This window comes from Gigantopelta aegis, chromosome 14 (assembly GCF_016097555.1).
Source record: "Gigantopelta aegis isolate Gae_Host chromosome 14, Gae_host_genome, whole genome shotgun sequence".
NCBI classification, from domain to species: Eukaryota; Metazoa; Mollusca; class Gastropoda; order Neomphalida; family Peltospiridae; genus Gigantopelta; species Gigantopelta aegis.
The window spans coordinates 58,786,569-58,806,740 of NC_054712.1; the positions used below are offsets into that span (position 1 = coordinate 58,786,569).

Sequence of the window (20,172 nt, forward strand, 5' to 3'; positions counted from 1 at the left end):
TACTACAGTCTTCATATTTACACCTGGTATCATCACTGTTTACCAAATCACTTGTCCTACGCGTACGGACTCCCATTTTTGTAGGGAGGCAGGCTGTTTTTTGTCCAAATTAAAAAGAAAATGCCCAAATCTGGATAACAACATTCATTCATATTAGCATTACTATTAATGGATGATAACTAATTCTGAGGGTAGAATGATGGAAATACATGGTAAGAAGGTCCCCTGTTCAGATATTTTGCACGAATATCTCTATTATTTTTACTTGAATTTGAGGTTTTGCTCCAGCACTAGGGGGCCTAAGGGGGCAGTGGCTGCCCCGTCTCTTACACGTGTGATGACTCTATCCACAGAGCTCAGTCTTGTGCTTGGTCATCTTTGACATCCAATAGGCAATGACTGATAAATCAATATGCTCTAATGGTGTTAATAAAACAAAACCAACCAACCAAAACAATTCATCATAGGACATTGAGCTGATTTCCAATTGAGTGGCAATAGCAGGTTTTCTCTCTTACTATCTGTGTGCTTCTTAAAAACAAAGTTAAACTTTGTTTTGTTTAATGACATCACTAGAGTACACGGATTTATTTATCATTGGCTGTTGAATGTCAAACATTTCGTAAGTTTGACATTTAGTCTTAGAGAGGAAACCCATTGCATTCTTCCATTAGTAGCAAGGGATCTTTTTATATGCACCATTTCACAGACAGGATAGCACATACCATGGCCTTTGATATACCAGTTGTGGTGCACTGACTGGAGTGAGAAATAGCCCAATGGGCCCTCTGACAGGGATCGATCCCAGACTGACCGCACATCAAAGTGAATGCTTTACCACTGGGCTACATCCCGCCCCCTGTGTGGTTGTTAACCATATTATGTTTAACGATACGTAACATTGAGACTTGTTAAATAAAACATTTCATCCTTCCTTCCAGTTCTGTATCTCCGACCACTGTGTCTATATTTCATGGTTCTTTTTACACATCAGAACTTTAAAACTGAAGTGTGTTAGCTCCAGTTGAACATGTCAGGAAAAGTCATAGAGCCTATCTGAATTTCTGTGTCTCAGTTCCTCGTGTCTCTGGTTCCTGGAATACGATTCCGGTACCACGCTGTCGGCAAACGCATCCGTGCTGCAAAGATGAAGATACGCATCAAATTAAACATTTAATCACATTGATCCTGCAACCACTGTTAATATCGACCAATTAGGATGACTCATTAAAGCCAAGTTATAAACGTATACTAGCAGATTATGACTTTTGACGTCATTTATGTGATGTCACACCCATAGCTACATTACAAAATAGCTCAACTGCACAATGTAGCTAAAACAACAGAAATAATAGCTTTTTTCCTTAATTTTTATGGTCTGCAGGATAAAGATAATAACTAGTTAATGACGTAGGATATCAGCTTTATCCTGTTCCGGCCAAATCTTCACAGGATAAAGCCGATATTCTACATCATTAACTAGTTATTCTGTATTTAGTAAAACTGGTTAAGGCAAAGAATACAACAAAAAAGTAATACTCTCTAGTAATACTGGTAGAAGATAAAAGTAAAAAATGTAATATTAGTGAAAGTAGGGCATAAAATTTGGCATGAACGATTTTGTCCTTTGTCTGTCGGTTATGCAAAACCAATATCAAAATAAACGACGGATCGTTTGTGCAAAAGTTGTAATCACTTGTCAAAAAATCCAAACAAACATGTATTGGTTAAAATCATCAATGTTGTGGGAAACTGCTGCAGTGGGAAATGCCCGACCTAGATGTATGTCATATGTACTTGATGTTAAAATCATCAATGTTGTGGGAAACTGCGTGCAGTGGGAAATGCCCGACCTAGATGTATGTCATATGTACTTGATGTTAAAATCATCAATGTTGTGGGAAACTGCTGCAGTGGGAAATGCCCAACCTAGATGTATGTCATATGTACTTGATGTTAAAATCATCAATGTTGTGGGAAACTGCGTGCAGTGGGAAATGCCCGACCTAGATGTATGTCATATGTACTTGATGTTAAAATCATCAATGTTGTGGGAAACTGCTGCAGTGGGAAATGCCCGACCTAGATGTATGTCATATGTACTTGATGTCATCAATGTTGTGGGAAACTGCGTGCAGTGGGAAATGCCCGACCTAGATGTATGTCATATGTACTTGATGTTAAAATCATCAATGTTGTGGGAAACTGCTGCAGTGGGAAATGCCCAACCTAGTGGACTTGATGTTAAAATCATCAATGTTGTGGGAAACTGCGTGCAGTGGGAAATGCCCGACCTAGATGTATGTCAATGTACTGCCAATGTTGTGGGAAAACGACCTAGATGTATGTCATATGTACTTGATGTTAAAATCATCAATGTTGTGGGAAAAAATGCTGATGTGCAGTGGGAAATGCCCGACCTAGATGTATGTCATATGTACTTGATGTTAAAATCATCAATGTTGTGGGAAACTGCTGCAGTGGGAAATGCCCGACCTAGATGTATGTCATATGTACTTGATGTTAAAATCATCAATGTTGTGGGAAACTGCTGCAGTGGGAAATGCCCGACCTAGATGTATGTCATATGTATTTGATGTTAAAATCATCAATGTTGTGGAAAACTGTGTGCAGTGGGAAATGCCCGACCTAGATGTATGTCATATGTACTTGATGTTAAAATCATCAATGTTGTGGAAAACTGTGTGCAGTGGGAAATGCCCGACCTAGATGTATGTCATATGTACTTGATGTTAAAATCATCAATGTTGTGGGAAACTGCTGCAGTGGGAAATGCCCGACCTAGATGTATGTCATATGTACTTGATGGTAATGTTCTAACCGGCTTTGCCTCCACCGTTCAATGTGTCCAGCCATTTCCTTCATGACCACCGTCTATTTTCGTTATGAAACACAACCTACTTTAGCACGCCACTGACATATTTACAATTTACGGACACTTGCGGAAATTCCCAAACTCCTGAAGTCACGATATTCGGTGTTTGATGCACGTCACAGAACTTGTATGGGTAGTTTATATTATAATATATATTGATGCAATTTAATGACACTGATGAATACAAAATATTTAAAAGAGAACCCCAACATTCTTCCCCAAAAGAAAGAAAGAAAGAAATGTTTTATTTAACGATGCACTCAACACATTTTATTTACGGTTATATGGTGTCAGACATATGGTTAAGGACCACACAAAGTTTGAGAGGAAACCTGCTGTCACCACTACATGGGCTACTCTTTCCTATTAGCAGCAAGGGATCTTTTATTTGCACTTCCCACAGGCAGGATAACACAAACCATGGCCTTTGTTGAACCAGTTATGGATCACTGGTCGGTGCAAGTGGTTTACACTACCCAATGAGCCTTGCGGAGCACTCACTTAGGGTTTGGAGTCGGTATCTGGATTAAAAATCCCATGCCTCGACTGGGATCCGAACCCAGTACCTACCAGCCTGTAGACCGATGGCCTAACCACAACGCCACCGAGGCCGGTTCCCCAAAAGAGGTCAAAAACGATTTTGACATGGCTTGATTTTCATGGGTCAGTCGGATTACGACAAACAAACAACAGCACGTGCTATCATATATTATACTTCGAAAATAATATGTTATTGACCATCGACTTGATATGTACAAGCAGTGTTGGACATTCAAGGCCATGTTTAATGAAACAAGCTATAATGTCCTTCACAAAGACTCGTATCCTAATCTTTTATAGAAGAACGAAAACAAGGATTGAATAGGAATAAAATGTAACATTTGCAAAAACATAGGGTCTAAATAACTGAACAGGACTATAGTAATACTAATAGAATACTAAGTGAAAGTGTAATACTCACTAGTAGTACTGGTAGAAGATGCAGTAATACACGACCAAACCGAACCCCACCAACACTGAGCTGATGATATAGAAAGCTATAAGACCTTCAGAATGCTAAAAAAATAGAATTCAAATTGAGTTTTTCTTAAAGCCTTAGGAATACAACTTAACATTCTGCTATCAGTTGACAAGCAGGATGAATGCAATATATAACTGAGTTTTTCTTAAAGCCTTAGGAATACAACTTAACATTCTGCTATCAGTTGACAAGCAGGGTGAATGCAATATATAACTGAGTTTTTCTTAAAGCCTTAGGAATACAACTTAACATTCTGCTATCAGTTGACAAGCAGGGTGAATGCAATATATAACTGAGTTTTTCTTAAAGCCTTAGGAATACAACTTAACATTCTGCTATCAGTTGACAAGCAGAGTGAATGCAATATAGAACTGAGTTTTTCTTAAAGCCTTAGGAATACAACTTAACATTCTGCTATCAGTTGACAAGCAGGGTGAATGCAATATATAATTTAGACAGTGCAACCGAAATTGGATCTTACTGGTCACTCTAGTTTTGGTAGGGATGGGATGTAGTCCAGTGGTAAAGCACTCATTTGAGTCTGGGATCAATTCCCATCAATGGACCCATTGGGCTATTTCTAATTCCAGGCAATGTACCACGACTTGTATATCAAAGGCCGTGGTATGTGCTATCCTGTCTGTGGGATGGTGCATATAAAAGATTCCTTGCTACTAATAGAAAATTGCTCACACTAATATGAAATGATGTTGGCTTATGTCAGATCCACTAACAGACCAATGTGGAGTGGAGTGCTAGGTTCAGACTTCCAACTGCCAGCAGAAAGTTGGCTTTCTAAGACTTTTACAACTGTCCAGTTGCTAGTCTGGGTGCTCTTACAACTCGATTCTCATATAACCCATTAGTTGTTAATCTGAGCGCACCCGTAGTAAGTCAGGAATTCGACAAATTACAAGGCAACCGTTGAGCTGGCCAACTTTCTACTGACAGTTGCTAGTCTGGGTGCTCTTACAACTCGATTCTCATATAACCCATTAGTTGTTAATCTGAGCGCACCCGTCGTAAGTCAGGAATTCGACAAATTACAAGGCAACCGTTGAGCTGGCCAACTTTCTACTGACAGTTGCTAGTCTGGGTGCTCTTACAACTCGATTCTCATATAACCCATTAGTTGTTAATCTGAGCGCACCCGTCGTAAGTCGGGAATTCGACAAATTACAAGGCAACTGTTGAGCTGGCCAACTTTCTACTGACAGTTGGTAGTCTGAGTCTAATATAAGTATGATCCAATTTTAATAAAAATGTAATTTAATAGAGTAAATGAAATTAGGGTTAAGCAACATTTGTGATATGTAGAGCATCACATAATAGTCTTTAATAGGTTTAAACAAATAAAAACCTTAATAATGTGTAGAAGTAACAAGAACCATTTTGTTAGGAAAAAACATTAAAATGTAGAAAATAACACACTACAGTCTTTAATGGCTTTACAAAAATATAAAATAATGTGTAAATATATTTTTAATTATATGTTCCCACAAGACTCCCTCCCCTGCACAAACCTTTATGGCATGGTATTCAAACAATAATGGTATAAAACAATCAAGTATGTCAAAGAGACATTCCTGATTTTGTGGTTATTGCACATATATGAGTGTCTGTATATTCAAGGTGTTTCGGGTCACCCTAATGTTGGCAGTAGCCCAAACTAGACTTTAAATCCTAATTTGTTTTTGGCAGAATAATCTTATAACATCTTAAAACACAATTTGTTTATCTATCTGGAAGGCATGAAGAAAGTGTTTGTATTAATACCTAATAGTAAATATCCCCAATCATTTAATACCTTTGCTTAGGTGGTAGCTTAGCATAGGTTTCAATATATACCCCCTTACGTTAAAGTTACCATATCAATGCTGAGTACATTATGAGCACATCTTTAGCATTAAATGTTCCAGGTATAGCCCTGGGTGAGCCAAATACTGCACCAAATTGTATATTAAACTTCGAAAATTGCACAAATCAACAGTTATTGTCTAAAAAAAACTGTCACTTATTACATGAAGTTATTTCACTAAATTAAACTAACATTTACCAACTGCTCTCAAAATTCATAATTGGCGAGTGCCAGAGCGAGCTCTGGTATTCTAGAAAATTTGTGTTTTAAAGGGATAAATATAGACAAATAATCACCCTCTGTTGCTGCGGGATATCCCAGTACTTGTTGCACGTCAAGTAAGAACACACTCGGTCATGTAACAATCCTGAAGTCAAACAAAGTATCAGATGCAAGTTTTATTTTACGTATCACACAAATATACTTAACAACAAACAAAAATGCAAAAATGGGCCTAAGACACAACTAATGAGATTCAAACCCAATAATTTATAATAAATTAAATAAAACATGTGAACACTTATAATAGCAGAGAGGGGACTAGCAAAATAAAACATGTGAACACTTAAAATAGCAGAGGGGACTAGCAAAATAAAACATGTGAACACTTATAATAGCAGAGAGGGGACTAGCAAAATAAAACATGTGAACACTTATAATAGCAGAGAGGGGACTAGCAAAATAAAACATGTGAACACTTATAATAGCAGAGAGGGGAGTAGCAAAATAAAACATGTGAACACTTATAATAGCAGAGAGGGGAGTAGCAAAATAAAACATGTGAACACTTATAATAGCAGAGAGGGGACTAGCAAAATAAAACATGTGAACACTTATAATAGCAGAGAGGGGAGTAGCAAAATAAAACATGTGAACACTTATAACAGCAGAGAGGGGAGTAGCATAATAAAACATGTTAACACTTATAACAGCAGAGAAGGGAGTAGCATAATAAAACATGTGAACACTTATAAGATCAAAATAGTCTGTGTACCCTTATAAAAATGTTTTAAATTGTGAGTGGCTCCTTAATAGCTCTCAGCTTATACACAATAAGTAGAGTTTAATTATTTGATCATGGTTTGTTTTGGTTTACTTATGGCTTGCTTTGCTGGGCACAATATTTCACGCGAACCGCCATTCTGTTCGCGTGTCGGTTACGCAAAATTAAATTTACGCGAACCGCAAATCAGTTACGTCATGACCTGTAAACGTTCAGAAATTAAAACTTGCAAACTTCACGATTACAGGAAGTTTATTCATGCAGACATACTACTGGTATTCTGACAAATGTTTTACACTGATTTTTAGATACTTGATGCGCAGAAAACCAGTAAACAACGTTATATTGCAACAGTTGTAACTTGCGACCAGTCGACAGTTTTAAAACAATTTTAAAGAAATGTGTTCGGACCGCTTGGGACGGCTAAATTTTCTGCTGCTATTTTATCTCTAAAGGAATATATGTAGACATACTATTGGATTGGCTAAAATTTTACATATGTTAAAAACAGTTTTAACGTAAACAGGAATCCAAAAGTGTCACAAAATTGAACAATACTAACATCGCATAATGAGCTTTAAAAAACAACAACCTTTGGAACGTCACTGTAGTATATAAGTACCATCGATGAAGTGAAAGTAGCATAGCCACCGCAAATCGCAAAAAGGAATCCCTACAAATGAGTATTTATCTATTTCAAAGGCGTAGCGCCCATTACGCACAGTACGTAATGCAAAAACAAAATCCGGGAATAGGTCGAGGCTGTTTGTAATTGTTCTATAAAATAGCCCTGATAAAATTGACTCGAAAAAAGAGTTGTAAAAATGCATCTACAGGCGTCCTGAGTTTCAAAATTTTCACAGGGGCAGGCCCCCCGAATCCCCCCGCTCGGGCACGCCTTTGGCGTGCGTAATTCTAAGAATATTTCTGGCTACGCCCCTGTATTTTGTTTCAGTACTGGGGCTAATGTTCAGTTCTTTTATAATATTGTTAACTTTAGCAAGCATTAAAGACATTTTTTGTATTTTTTTTTATGTTTTCTTTTGTATTTGTTTTAACTTTATGTTTCAGCTAAAAACTATGTATTTAAAATATAATTTCAACGTAACTTTGAGGTAACCGATCAGATAACCCATGGGTTATGCAAATATAATTCACGTAACCGAACAATTGGTTATCTAGGTAAAAATCATGTAAACCGACTTCCGGTTACCTCAGATTTCGAAATATTGTCCCTTGCTTTGGCAAATCACACCAAATACATGTTGAAACGATATCTCACCTGACAAAACGGCACTCCAGTTACCTGGTGATTCACTCGGCATACACTGTTTCATCTGAGTCTAGAAACGGAAAAGTAATTATAGTTGATAACACACATGATTGATTTTAAACAAATAACTAATATGTATATTAATACTGCCCTTATCTTTTCTTCTTTTTTTCTTCTTTTTGTTAAACAGAAAGAAAGAAAAAAGAAAGAAATGTTTTATTTAACGACGCACTCAACACATTTTAGTTACGGTTATATGGCATCAGACATATGGTTAAAGGACCACAGATTTTGAGAGGAAACCCGCTGTCGCCACTACATGGGCTACTCTTTCCTATTAGCAGCAAGGGATCTTTTATTTGTGCTTCCCACAGGCAGGATAGCACAAACCATGGCCTTTGTTGAACCAGTTATGGATCACTGGTTGGTGCAAGTGGTTTACACCTACCCATTGAGCCTTACGGAGCACTCACTCAGGGTTTGGAGTCGGTATCTGGATTAAAAATCCGATGCCTCGACTGGGATCCGAACCCAGTACCTACCAGCCTGTAGACTGAAGGCCTACCCACGACGCCACCGAGGCCGTTTTTTTTTTAAACAGAATGCTGTGCTAACAAATAAAAGGCACAGAGGATAAAACAATTTCTGTTTTTTTCTTATAAGATCTGAAGAATGTTTGGTTCTGCAGGTACTTTCAATTTTCATAATTCAAACAAGTGGTGAATAAGGGTGGTGGTGGGGTTGATGGTAAAATTAAAGAAATACAACTGAAAATTACTTTTGTTTTATCTTTTTAAAAACCTTTTTTAAATGTTAAGCATTTGTGTTTAAAATTTTAGCTTTAGTAGCAGGCACATGAGATTTTGTTAAAAATAAAATGCAAATTATCACAAATTTGTCAGTTCAAAACATAACCCACCATGCACTTCTCAAACACTTCAAAACATAACCTACCATGCACTTCTCAAACACTTCAAAACATAACCTACCATGCACTTCTCAAACACTTCAAAACATAACCTACCATGCACTTCTCAAACACTTCCTGCATGTCATCTTCTAAACACAGCGCCACATCCCAGAAGTCGGGACGACGGGAATGTGACAAAATATCACAGCGGAAAATATCACAGTAATCAGACAGGCAGACAGAATCATTGCCCTGGAAAACAAGATAAAAACATCACAGTAATCAGTCATGCAGACAGAATCATTGCCCTGGAAAACAAGATACAAACATCACAGTAATCAGACAGGCAGACAGAATCATTGCCCTGGAAAACAAGATAAAAACATCACAGTAATCAGACAGGCAGACAGAATCATTGCCCTGGAAAACAAGATAAAAACATCACAGTAATCAGACAGGCAGACAGAATCATTGCCCTGGAAAACAAGATAAAACATCACAGTAATCAGACAGGCAGACAGAATCATTGCCCTGGAAAACAAGATAAAAACATCACAGTAATCAGACAGGCAGATAGAATCATTGCCCTGGAAAACAAGATAAAAACATCACAGTGGTCAGACAGGCAGACAGAATCATTGCCCTGGAAAACAAGATAAAACATCACAGTGATCAGACAGAATCATTGCCCTGGAAAACAAGATAAAAAAATCACAGTGATCAGACAGAATCATTGCCCTGGAAAACAAGATAAAAACATCACAGTGGTCAGACAGGCAAACAGAATCATTGCCCTGGAAAACAAGATAAAAACATCACAGTGGTCAGACAGGCAGACAGAATCATTGCCCTGGAAAACAAGATAAAAACATCACAGTAATGAGACAGGACAGATGGATAAGTAATGTTCAAACAAATATTTTCAGTAGCAATTATTGTCTTTTTTAGTAACTTATACCTCGGTTACTAGACACAATGCGTATTTTGATGCTTGTAACAGCTCTTGAAATTCATGATGTCAGTAAACAGTGCCGCTGTAAAACAATGGTGCAAAATTGACCTGCAGCAACATTTTTATCATTACCGAGTATTTACTTTATTATTATCTGTACTAGGGCTCAAACTCAAGAATTTAATACCGATGGCAATTTTGAAATGTTTTTGCTGTGAGCACCCAATGATTCTTATTGAGTGGCAAAAAAATTGCCATCGGTAAAATCCCTGACCTACAACAATTCATATCACAACTACAGCAATTGCCGTCAATGCCTTCATTAAATTCGAGCCCTGCTGTACTAAACTGCCATCACAAGATGATGTGAATTTCAAGGGCTGTTGTAACAATATTTTATATTCTGCTTAAATCAGGGCTTCTAGATTAAGTCTGTTTTGTAAATAGGAATATCCTGCCCCCACCCAAACCATCCCAATGTTAGTGTTTACGCTCGATCTCTCTCTTTAGGTGACATATCTTATTATTACTATTATTTAGTAAAATTGTAATAATTAACTTAAACTAAAGTAGGGTTTGTGAATTTTTAATTGTTAAATCACTGATCCCATGGCTAGAGGATTTTATAAAAATTCTTGAATCCCTGACTTAAATACGTTTACTGCACAAAACGACACTTTAATGTACAGACCTCTCTAATCCAATCTCTGTGCCTGTTGTCAAAATGTTTGTCGAGGAAGTGTTCTGTAATAAATGCTTTCCCACAAATGTTACACTTCCATCGGTTTGCACCTTCCACAACTTTGCGTTCTTCCTGGAGGAAAAAAAGTTCTCGTTGAAGATAGAATGGACATGTCTTTGGCATTTCCATCTTTGTGAAACTCGAGGTAGCTATATGCTGAATGTATTCTGGTATCTGTTGCCAGAATGCCGGTTTTATTTTCTGAAGACAGAAAAAACATAAAAAATAAAGCAAACACACTGTAAATAAGGAAATATTAACGAGCATAAAATGTGAGCGAATTTAGCGAGATCATACAAGACGCTAATATTTCATAACGTTAAATGTAAATATCTTATCAAACAAATTACCAATTATTCCCAACATTACAACATTTCATAACATGTTTGATGAGACATTAAAAATGTTCCCAATTTGGGAGTTTCGTACTGTATATAAATTTAAATAGACGTACATAATAATGCTCCGAAAATCGATTGTGCGATGGTTTTGTCAATGATTACCTGAACACACAAGATGTGTCACATGCTAAACCAAAAAAGCCAGGCAGACAACAAATGTTAATTAGCATACAAATTACTGCAATTTTCTACTACATTTTATGTTGTCTGTCAGCTGCATAATGTCAAAATATTGTTTGTTTGTTTGTTTTTGTTTAACAACACAACTGGAGCACATTGATTAATTAATTATTGGCTATTGGATGTCAAACATTTGGTAATTCTGACTTGTATTCATCAGAGGAAACCTGCTACATTGATTGATTTCAACTTATTTTCGTGCTCATATCCAATTACAGTTCAAGCACACTGTCCTTGGCACACACCTCAGCTATCTGGGCTGCCTGTCCAGGACAGTGGGTTAGTTGTTAGTTTGTTAGTGGTTAGTGAGAGAGAAGAGGGTGTAGTGGCCTTATATCTACCCACTGAGCCCTTAAGAACTCGCTCTGAGTTGGAACCGGTACCGGGGTGCCTACCAGCCTGTAGTCCGATGGCTTAACCACTGCGCCACCGAGGCCGGTTCCCGCAACATTTTTATTAATGCAGCAAGGGATCTTTTATATGCAGCCTTTGTCCAGTTGTGAGGGGCGAGACATAGCCCAGTGGTAAAGCGCTCACTTGATGCGCAGTCGGTTTGGGATCGATCCCAGTCAGTGGGCCCATTGGGCCATTTCTTGCTCTAGCTATTGCACCACAACTGGTACATCAAAGGCCGTAGTATGTCCTATCCTGTCTATTGGATGGTGCATATGAAAGATCCCTTGCTGCTAATCGAAAAGAGTAGCCCAGGAAGTGGCGACAGCAGGTTTCCTCTCTCTATATCTGTGTGGTCCTCAATCATATGTCTGATGCTATATAACCGTAAATAAAATGTGTTAAGTGCGTCGTTAAATAAACCATTTCCTTCTTTCCTTGTCCAGTTGTGGTGCACTAATTGGATGAGAAAAACTCAATCAGCTGAATGGATCCACCAAGCTGGTTCAATCCAGCGACTCAAGTACCTAGAGTGAGAACACAATCAGCTGAATGGATCCACCAAGCTGGTTCGATCCAGCGACACAAGTACCTCGAATGAGAACACAAACAGCTGAATGGATCCACCAAGCTGGTTCGATCCAGCGACACAAGTACCTAGAGTGAGAACACAATCAGCTGAATGGATCCACCAAGCTGGTTCGATCCAGCGACACAAGTACCTAGAGTGAGAACACAATCAGCTGAATGGATCCACCAAGCTGGTTCGATGGATCCACCAAGCTGGTTCGATCCAGCGACTCAAGTACCTAGAGTGAGAACACAATCAGCTGAATGGATCCACCAAGCTGGTTCGATCCAGCGACTCAAGTACCTAGAGTGAGAACACAATCAGCTGAATGGATCCACCAAGCTGGTTTGATCCAGCGACTCAAGTACCTCTAGTGAGAACACAATCAGCTGAATGGATCCACCAAGCTGGTTCGATCCAGCGACACAAGTACCTCTAGTGAGAACACAATCAGCTGAATGGATCCACCGAGTGAGAACTCAATCAGCTGAATGGATCCACCAAGCTGGTTCGATCCAGCGACACAAGTACCTAGAGTGAGAACACAATCAGCTGAATGGATCCACCAAGCTGGTTCGATCCAGCGACTCAAGTACCTCTAGTGAGAACACAATCAGCTGAATGGATCCACCAAGCTGGTTCGATCCAGCGACACAAGTACCTCTAGTGAGAACACAATCAGCTGAATGGATCCACCGAGTGAGAACTCAATCAGCTGAATGGATCCACCAAGCTGGTTCGATCCAGCGACACAAGTACCTAGAGTGAGAACACAATCAGCTGAATGGATCCACCAAGCTGGTTCGATCCAGCGACTCAAGTACCTCTAGTGAGAACACAATCAGCTGAATGGATCCACCAAGCTGGTTCGATCCAGTGACACAAGTACCTCTAGTGAGAACACAATCAGCTGAATGGATCCACCGAGTGAGAACACAATCAGCTGAATGGATCCACCAAGCTGGTTCGATCCAGCGACTCAAGTACCTCTAGTGAGAACACAATCAGCTGAATGGATCCACCAAGCTGGTTCGATCCAGCGACACAAGTACCTCTAGTGAGAACTCAATCAGCTGAATGGATCCACCAAGCTGGTTCGATCCAGCGACACAAGTACCTCTAGTGAGAACTCAATCAGCTGAATGGATCCACCAAGCTGGTTCGATCCAGCGACACAAGTACCTCTAGTGAGAACACAATCAGCTGAATGGATCCACCAAGCTGGTTCGATCCAGCGACTCAAGTACCTAGAGTGAGAACACAATCAGCTGAATGGATCCACCAAGCTGGTTCGATCCAGCGACTCAAGTACCTAGAGTGAGAACACAATCAGCTGAATGGATCCACCGAGTGAGAACTCAATCAGCTGAATGGATCCACCAAGCTGGTTCGATCCAGCGACACAAGTACCTTGAGTGAGAACACAATCAGCTGAATGGATCCACCAAGCTGGTTCGATCCAGCGAGACAAGTACCTCTAGTGAGAACTCAATCAGCTGAATGGATCCACCAAGCTGGTTCGATCCAGCGACACAAGTACCTCTAATGAGAACACAATCAGCTGAATGGATCCACCAAGCTGGTTCGATCCAGCGACACAAGTACCTCGGGTGAGAACACAATCAGCTGAATGGATCCACCAAGCTGGTTCGATCCAGCGACACAAGTACCTAGAGTGAGAACACAATCAGCTGAATGGATCCACCAAGCTGGTTCGATCCAGCGACTCAAGTACCTCTAGTGAGAACACAATCAGCTGAATGGATCCACCAAGCTGGTTCGATCCAGCGACACAAGTACCTCTAGTGAGAACACAATCAGCTGAATGGATCCACCGAGTGAGAAGTCAATCAGCTGAATGGATCCACCAAGCTGGTTCGATCCAGCGACACAAGTACCTAGAGTGAGAACACAATCAGCTGAATGGATCCACCAAGCTGGTTCGATCCAGCGACTCAAGTACCTCTAGTGAGAACACAATCATCAGCTGAATGGATCCACCAAGCTGGTTCGATCCAGTGACACAAGTACCTCTAGTGAGAACACAATCAGCTGAATGGATCCACCGAGTGAGAACTCAATCAGCTGAATGGATCCACCAAGCTGGTTTGATCCAGCGACACAAGTACCTAGAGTGAGAACACAATCAGCTGAATGGATCCACCAAGCTGGTTCGATCCAGCGACACAAGTACCTAGAGTGAGAACTCAATCAGCTGAATGGATCCACCAAGCTGGTTCGATCCAGCGACACAAGTACCTCTAGTGAGAACTCAATCAGCTGAATGGATCCACCAAGCTGGTTCGATCCAGCGAGACAAGTACCTCTAGTGAGAACTCAATCAGCTGAATGGATCCACCAAGCTGGTTCGATCCAGCGACACAAGTACCTAGAGTGAGAACACAATCAGCTGAATGGATCCACCAAGCTGGTTCGATCCAGCGAGACAAGTACCTCTAGTGAGAACACAATCAGCTGAATGGATCCACCAAGCTGGTTCGATCCAGCGACACAAGTACCTCTAGTGAGAACACAATCAGCTGAATGGATCCACCAAGCTGGTTCCATCCAGCGACACAAGTACCTAGAGTGAGAACACAATCAGCTGAATGGATCCACCAAGCTGGTTCGATCCAGCGACACAAGTACCTAGAGTGAGAACTCAATCAGCTGAATGGATCCACCAAGCTGGTTCGATCCAGCGACACAAGTACCTCTAGTGAGAACTCAATCGACTGAGCCCAGTGTCAAAATACAACAAACATATTATTTCACCTGATCCTATAACTTAATTATTTAAATTTTGTTTCCGATATGATGACCTTGCTTAATTTTTATGTCGCTAATAGGTCATCTATTTGTATTTTTTGCTAAATTTTAAGGTCGCTAATATATGTATTTTATGATTTACAACTACTTACCACCGGCGAAAGGGTCTACCACTAACCTACAAGCAGATCCAACTCTACTGCATTTCATGATCAGGCATGTCACCAGATTGTGTGTTTCAGCAGTGCAAATTGAATCCCTTTTAACTATTTGTTTTTTAACTTTTGTTTTTGTAGTTTCTGCACTTTATTTGCTTTGAAATGTACTAGTTAGTTCATCTTAAACAAAGCAATTAATTTCAAAAGATTGTGGTTGTGATCAAGATGATGGTGAAAGAACATTCAAATAGCGGAACCCTTCTAAATGGGACCAAGTAAAAAGTCCGGTTTAAGGATTATCCAGTTTAGACAGGTACTGATATTTTCAAAGTGATTTTCCATTAAAAGTTTACTATACATGTACCGGTATATCAAAATCATAACATTAAAAAACTTATTTCCCTTTTTTCAAATCTATATATTTTTTTAACTACGGGTTGATGTTTGCTTACATCAAGAATGACATTGCGGGTTGATGTTTACTTACATCAAGAACGACATTGTGGGTTGATGTTTGCCTACATCAAGAACGACGTTACTACGGGTTGATGTTTGCTTACATCAAGAACGACATTGCGGGTTGATGTTTGCTTAGATCAAGAACGACATTGCGGGTTGATGTTTGCTTACATTAAGAACGACATTGTGGGTTGATGTTTGCTTACATCAAGAACGACATTGTGGGTTGATGTTTGCTTACATCAAGAACGACGTTACTACGGGTTGATGTTTGCTTACATCAAGAACGACATTGCGGGTTGATGTTTGCTTACATCAAGAACGACATTGCGGGTTGATGTTTGCTTACATCAAGAACGACATTGTGGGTTGATGTTTGCTTACATCAAGAACGACGTTACTGCGGGTTGATGTTTGCCTACATCAAGAACGACGTTACTGCGGGTTGATGTTTGCTTACATCAAGAACGACATTGCGGGTTGATGTTTGCTTACATCAAGAACGACATTGCGGGTTGATGTTTGCTTACATCAAGAACGACATTGTGGGTTGATGTTTGCTTACATCAAGAACGACGTTACTGCGGGTTGATGTTTGCTTACATCAAGAACGACGTTACTGCGGGTTGATGTTTGCTTACATCAAGAACGACGTTACTGCGGGTTGATGTTTGCTTACATCAAGAACGACGTTACTGCGGGTTGATGTTTGCTTACATCAAGAACGACATTGTGGGTTGATGTTTGCTTACATCAAGAACGACATTGTGGGTTGATGTTTGCCTACATCAAGAACGACGTTACTGCGGGTTGATGTTTGCTTACATCAAGAACGACATTGCGGGTTGATGTTTGCTTACATCAAGAACGACATTGTGGGTTGATGTTTGCTTACATCAAGAACGACGTTACTGCGGGTTGATGTTTGCTTACATCAAGAACGACATTGCGGGTTGATGTTTGCTTACATCAAGAACGACATTGCGGGTTGATGTTTGCTTACATCAAGAACGACATTGTGGGTTGATGTTTGCTTACATCAAGAACGACGTTACTGCGGGTTGATGTTTGCTTACATCAAGAACGACATTGTGGGTTGATGTTTGCTTACATCAAGAACGACATTGCCTACATCAAGAACGACGTTACTGCGGGTTGATGTTTGCTTACATCAAGAACGACATTGCGGGTTGATGTTTGCTTACATCAAGAACGACATTGTGGGTTGATGTTTGCTTACATCAAGAACGACGTTACTGCGGGTTGATGTTTGCTTACATCAAGAACGACATTGTGGGTTGATGTTTGCTTACATCAAGAACGACGTTACTGCGGGTTGATGTTTGCTTACATCAAGAACGACATTGTGGGTTGATGTTTGCTTACATCAAGAACGACATTACTGCGGGTTGATGTTTGCTTACATCAAGAACGACGTTACTGCGGGTTGATGTTTGCTTACATCAAGAACGACATTGCGGGTTGATGTTTGCTTACATCAAGAACGACATTACTGCGGGTTGATGTTTGCTTACATCAAGAACGACGTTACTGCGGGTTGATGTTTGCTTACATCAAGAACGACATTGCGGGTTGATGTTTGCTTACATCAAGAACGACATTACTGCAGGTTGATGTTTGCTTACATCAAGAACGACGTTACTGCGGGTTGATGTTTGCTTACATCAAGAACGACGTTACTGCGGGTTGATGTTTGCTTACATCAAGAACGACGTTACTGCGGGTTGATGTTTGCTTACATCAAGAACGACGTTACTGCGGGTTGATGTTTGCTTACATCAAGAACGACGTTACTGCGGGTTGATGTTTGCTTACATCAAGAACGACGTTACTGCGGGTTGATGTTTGCTTACATCAAGAACGACGTTACTGCGGGTTGATGTTTGCTTACATCAAGAACGACGTTACTGCGGGTTGATGTTTGCTTACATCAAGAACGACATTGCGGGTTGATGTTTGCTTACATCAAGAACGACATTGCGGGTTGATGTTTGCTTACATCAAGAACGACGTTACTGCAGGTTGATGTTTGCTTACATCAAGAACGACATTGCGGGTTGATGTTTGCTTACATCAAGAACGACGTTACTGCAGGTTGATGTTTCCTTACATCAAGAACGACATTGCGGGTTGATGTTTGCTTACATCAAGAACGACATTACGGGTTGATGTTTCCTTACATCAAGAATGACGTTACTGCAGGTTGATGTTTGCTTACATCAAGAACGACATTACTGCGGGTTTATGTTTGCTTACATCAAGAATGACATTGCGGACTATTTTGGACCCGTCTCTAGAACACTTGTAAGCTGCAGCACTGTATAGTGAGATCAGCAGAATCTGAAAGAAAAAACAAAAGTAGTTATTGCCTGGCTGTCATTCCTGTCACGTTCAAAAAGTAGTTATTGCCTGGCTGCCATTCCTGTCACGTTCAAAAAGTAGTTATTGCCTGGCTGCCATTCCTGTCACGTTCAAAAAGTAGTTATTGCCTGGCTGTCATTCCTGTCACATTTAAAAAGTAGTTTGGTCTGGCAAATTACGATTCAGGACGGAGGAATTTGTAGCTTGCTAGACCGAATATCCTGGAGCAATGTCTGCCAATTTCGACCCCTGTGACAAATCCGCTGTCTACACAGGTCAGCATAGCACTGCTCACTTAGCACTGAGCAGTGCTGATCTTGTACAACACATGCCAGACTGCATGTACTTCCCCATTCTTTTTTAAAATTAAAGTTTCTATTGTTTAACAATAGCAATAGAGCATGTTGATTTATTTTAATATTTATTGACGGACTACTGGGTGTCAAACCTTTGGTCATTGTGAAACGTACTACATAGTCAGAGAAAACCTGCTTCATGTACAAGCCTACATTTTTTCATTATTAGCAAGGGATCTTTTGTATACACTTTCAACCAGACCAGATTAGGCAGATAGCATATATACTATGGACCGGAGTATGGTCTTTAATATGCATGTTGTGGGGCACTGATAAAAAACACAATAACAAAATAGGTCCACCGGGGCATTATTGGGATAATTGGGGGTTTGTTTGTTGTTGTTTGGGGGTTTTTTGGGGTGGGTTTTTTTTTTGGGGGGGGGGTAATTTTAATTTCAACTTTCGTTTATTTTAAAATAATAATAATAATATAAATTACATGTTGTCTTTTAGCAGATTTTAACACTTACAAATGAATTCCAGAGCAGTGTGGAGTGCCAGTTCTGAAAACATGTCATTTGTAACCGCATTGTGACAAAAAATGTTAGGTAATTTCTGCAAACGACAATATTTCGTGTTTCATGGGCGCAGCCATTAAGATTGCATTTTGTGTAAAATTCCTCCAATTGACTACCGCACCATCAGAAAACTGTAAACTCTGGTCAAAAAAAAACCCACCTATATATATAAGTGACTTATAGATTTTTCCACGGGGAACACCTTTTTTCATACTATGGAATTTACTGCAAATTATTTATTTCTGAGCCGATTTTTTCTAAATTGCACACAAATATAGTGTGCGGTTGTTTTGTTGGGGTTTTTTTTTTTTTTTGTGGGGCTTGTTGTCTTTTTAGTTTTCTTCTTGTAAACGTCAAACCAAACTGAAATTATTTACAATTTTTTTTTTTTTTGTAGGAGAATGGGACGGACTATAATATAGTTTACTTATTGAGTAGCTTGATTATTATTATTATTAGTAGTAGTAGTAGTAGTAGTAGTAGTAGTAGTAGTAGTAGTAGTAGAAGTAGTAGTTTTAGTAGTAGTAGTAATAGTAGTAGCTGTAGTAGTAGTGATAGTGGTAGTGGTAGTGGTAGTAGTAGTAGTAGTGGTAGTGGTAGTGGTAGTAGTAGTAGTAGTAGTAGTAGTACTACTACTATATTATTAGTGTTATCATTATTATAGTGTAAATATAATTATAGATCGAAGAATCAATCAATCAATTAATCAATCTGCCAATCAATTAGCCAGTCATTGATTAAAATGATATGTCAAGCCATTGTATCAGTGAGTGTTGTGCTTATACCCCCCCCCCCCCCCCGTCCACTCGACCCACTCCCCACTTAAATTCAGAATATCTGTTTGTCGACATGATTCGTGATAATCGAAGTATTTCTACTGAATAAAAAATGTATAGTTAGGAAACGTTGGTAATGTTTATTGCAACTTAATCCATGACAGGAGGGTAGGAAGGTGCCAAAAATGGGGGCGCGCGCACACACACACACACACACACACACACACACACACACACATATATAAACCATCGCTGCTGCTACTGGATCAAGAAACGTGAGGGGGGGGGGGAACATGCCCCATTGCCTCCCCCATCCCGCTTACTACGCCAGTGCATGATGTTAATTATATATTATTACCCATATGGGCTAAAATATACGGGGTAATATTTTTTCGATCTCTGCAGTGTGCAGATTGCTTCTACAGCCACTGATTGGCTGGCTTAAAAATCACGACGTTTGGTTGGTTGCTTGCTATGGCCGGAACTTCACTTTCATTCATATAATGTTTCCATTCATGAGTCAGATTACACATACGTTATACGATCTACACAGA

General features: G+C 39.6%; 1 protein-coding gene across 1 annotated transcript; it reads right to left on the bottom strand.

The window, feature by feature from the left end:
- Positions 1-767: 767 nt before the first annotated feature.
- Positions 768-18,914, bottom strand: LOC121388722. The gene is made up of 8 exons (XM_041520191.1): positions 18,795-18,914; positions 17,864-17,947; positions 10,605-10,856; positions 9,076-9,213; positions 8,061-8,121; positions 6,072-6,142; positions 3,858-3,952; positions 768-1,139 (listed from the first exon to the last, which is right to left on the bottom strand). The coding sequence occupies exons 1-8, from the start codon at positions 18,852-18,854 to the stop codon at positions 1,034-1,036; spliced, it is 867 nt and encodes a 288-aa protein (XP_041376125.1). The 5' UTR covers positions 18,855-18,914; the 3' UTR covers positions 768-1,033.
- Between the last annotated feature and the right edge of the window lie 1,258 nt (positions 18,915-20,172).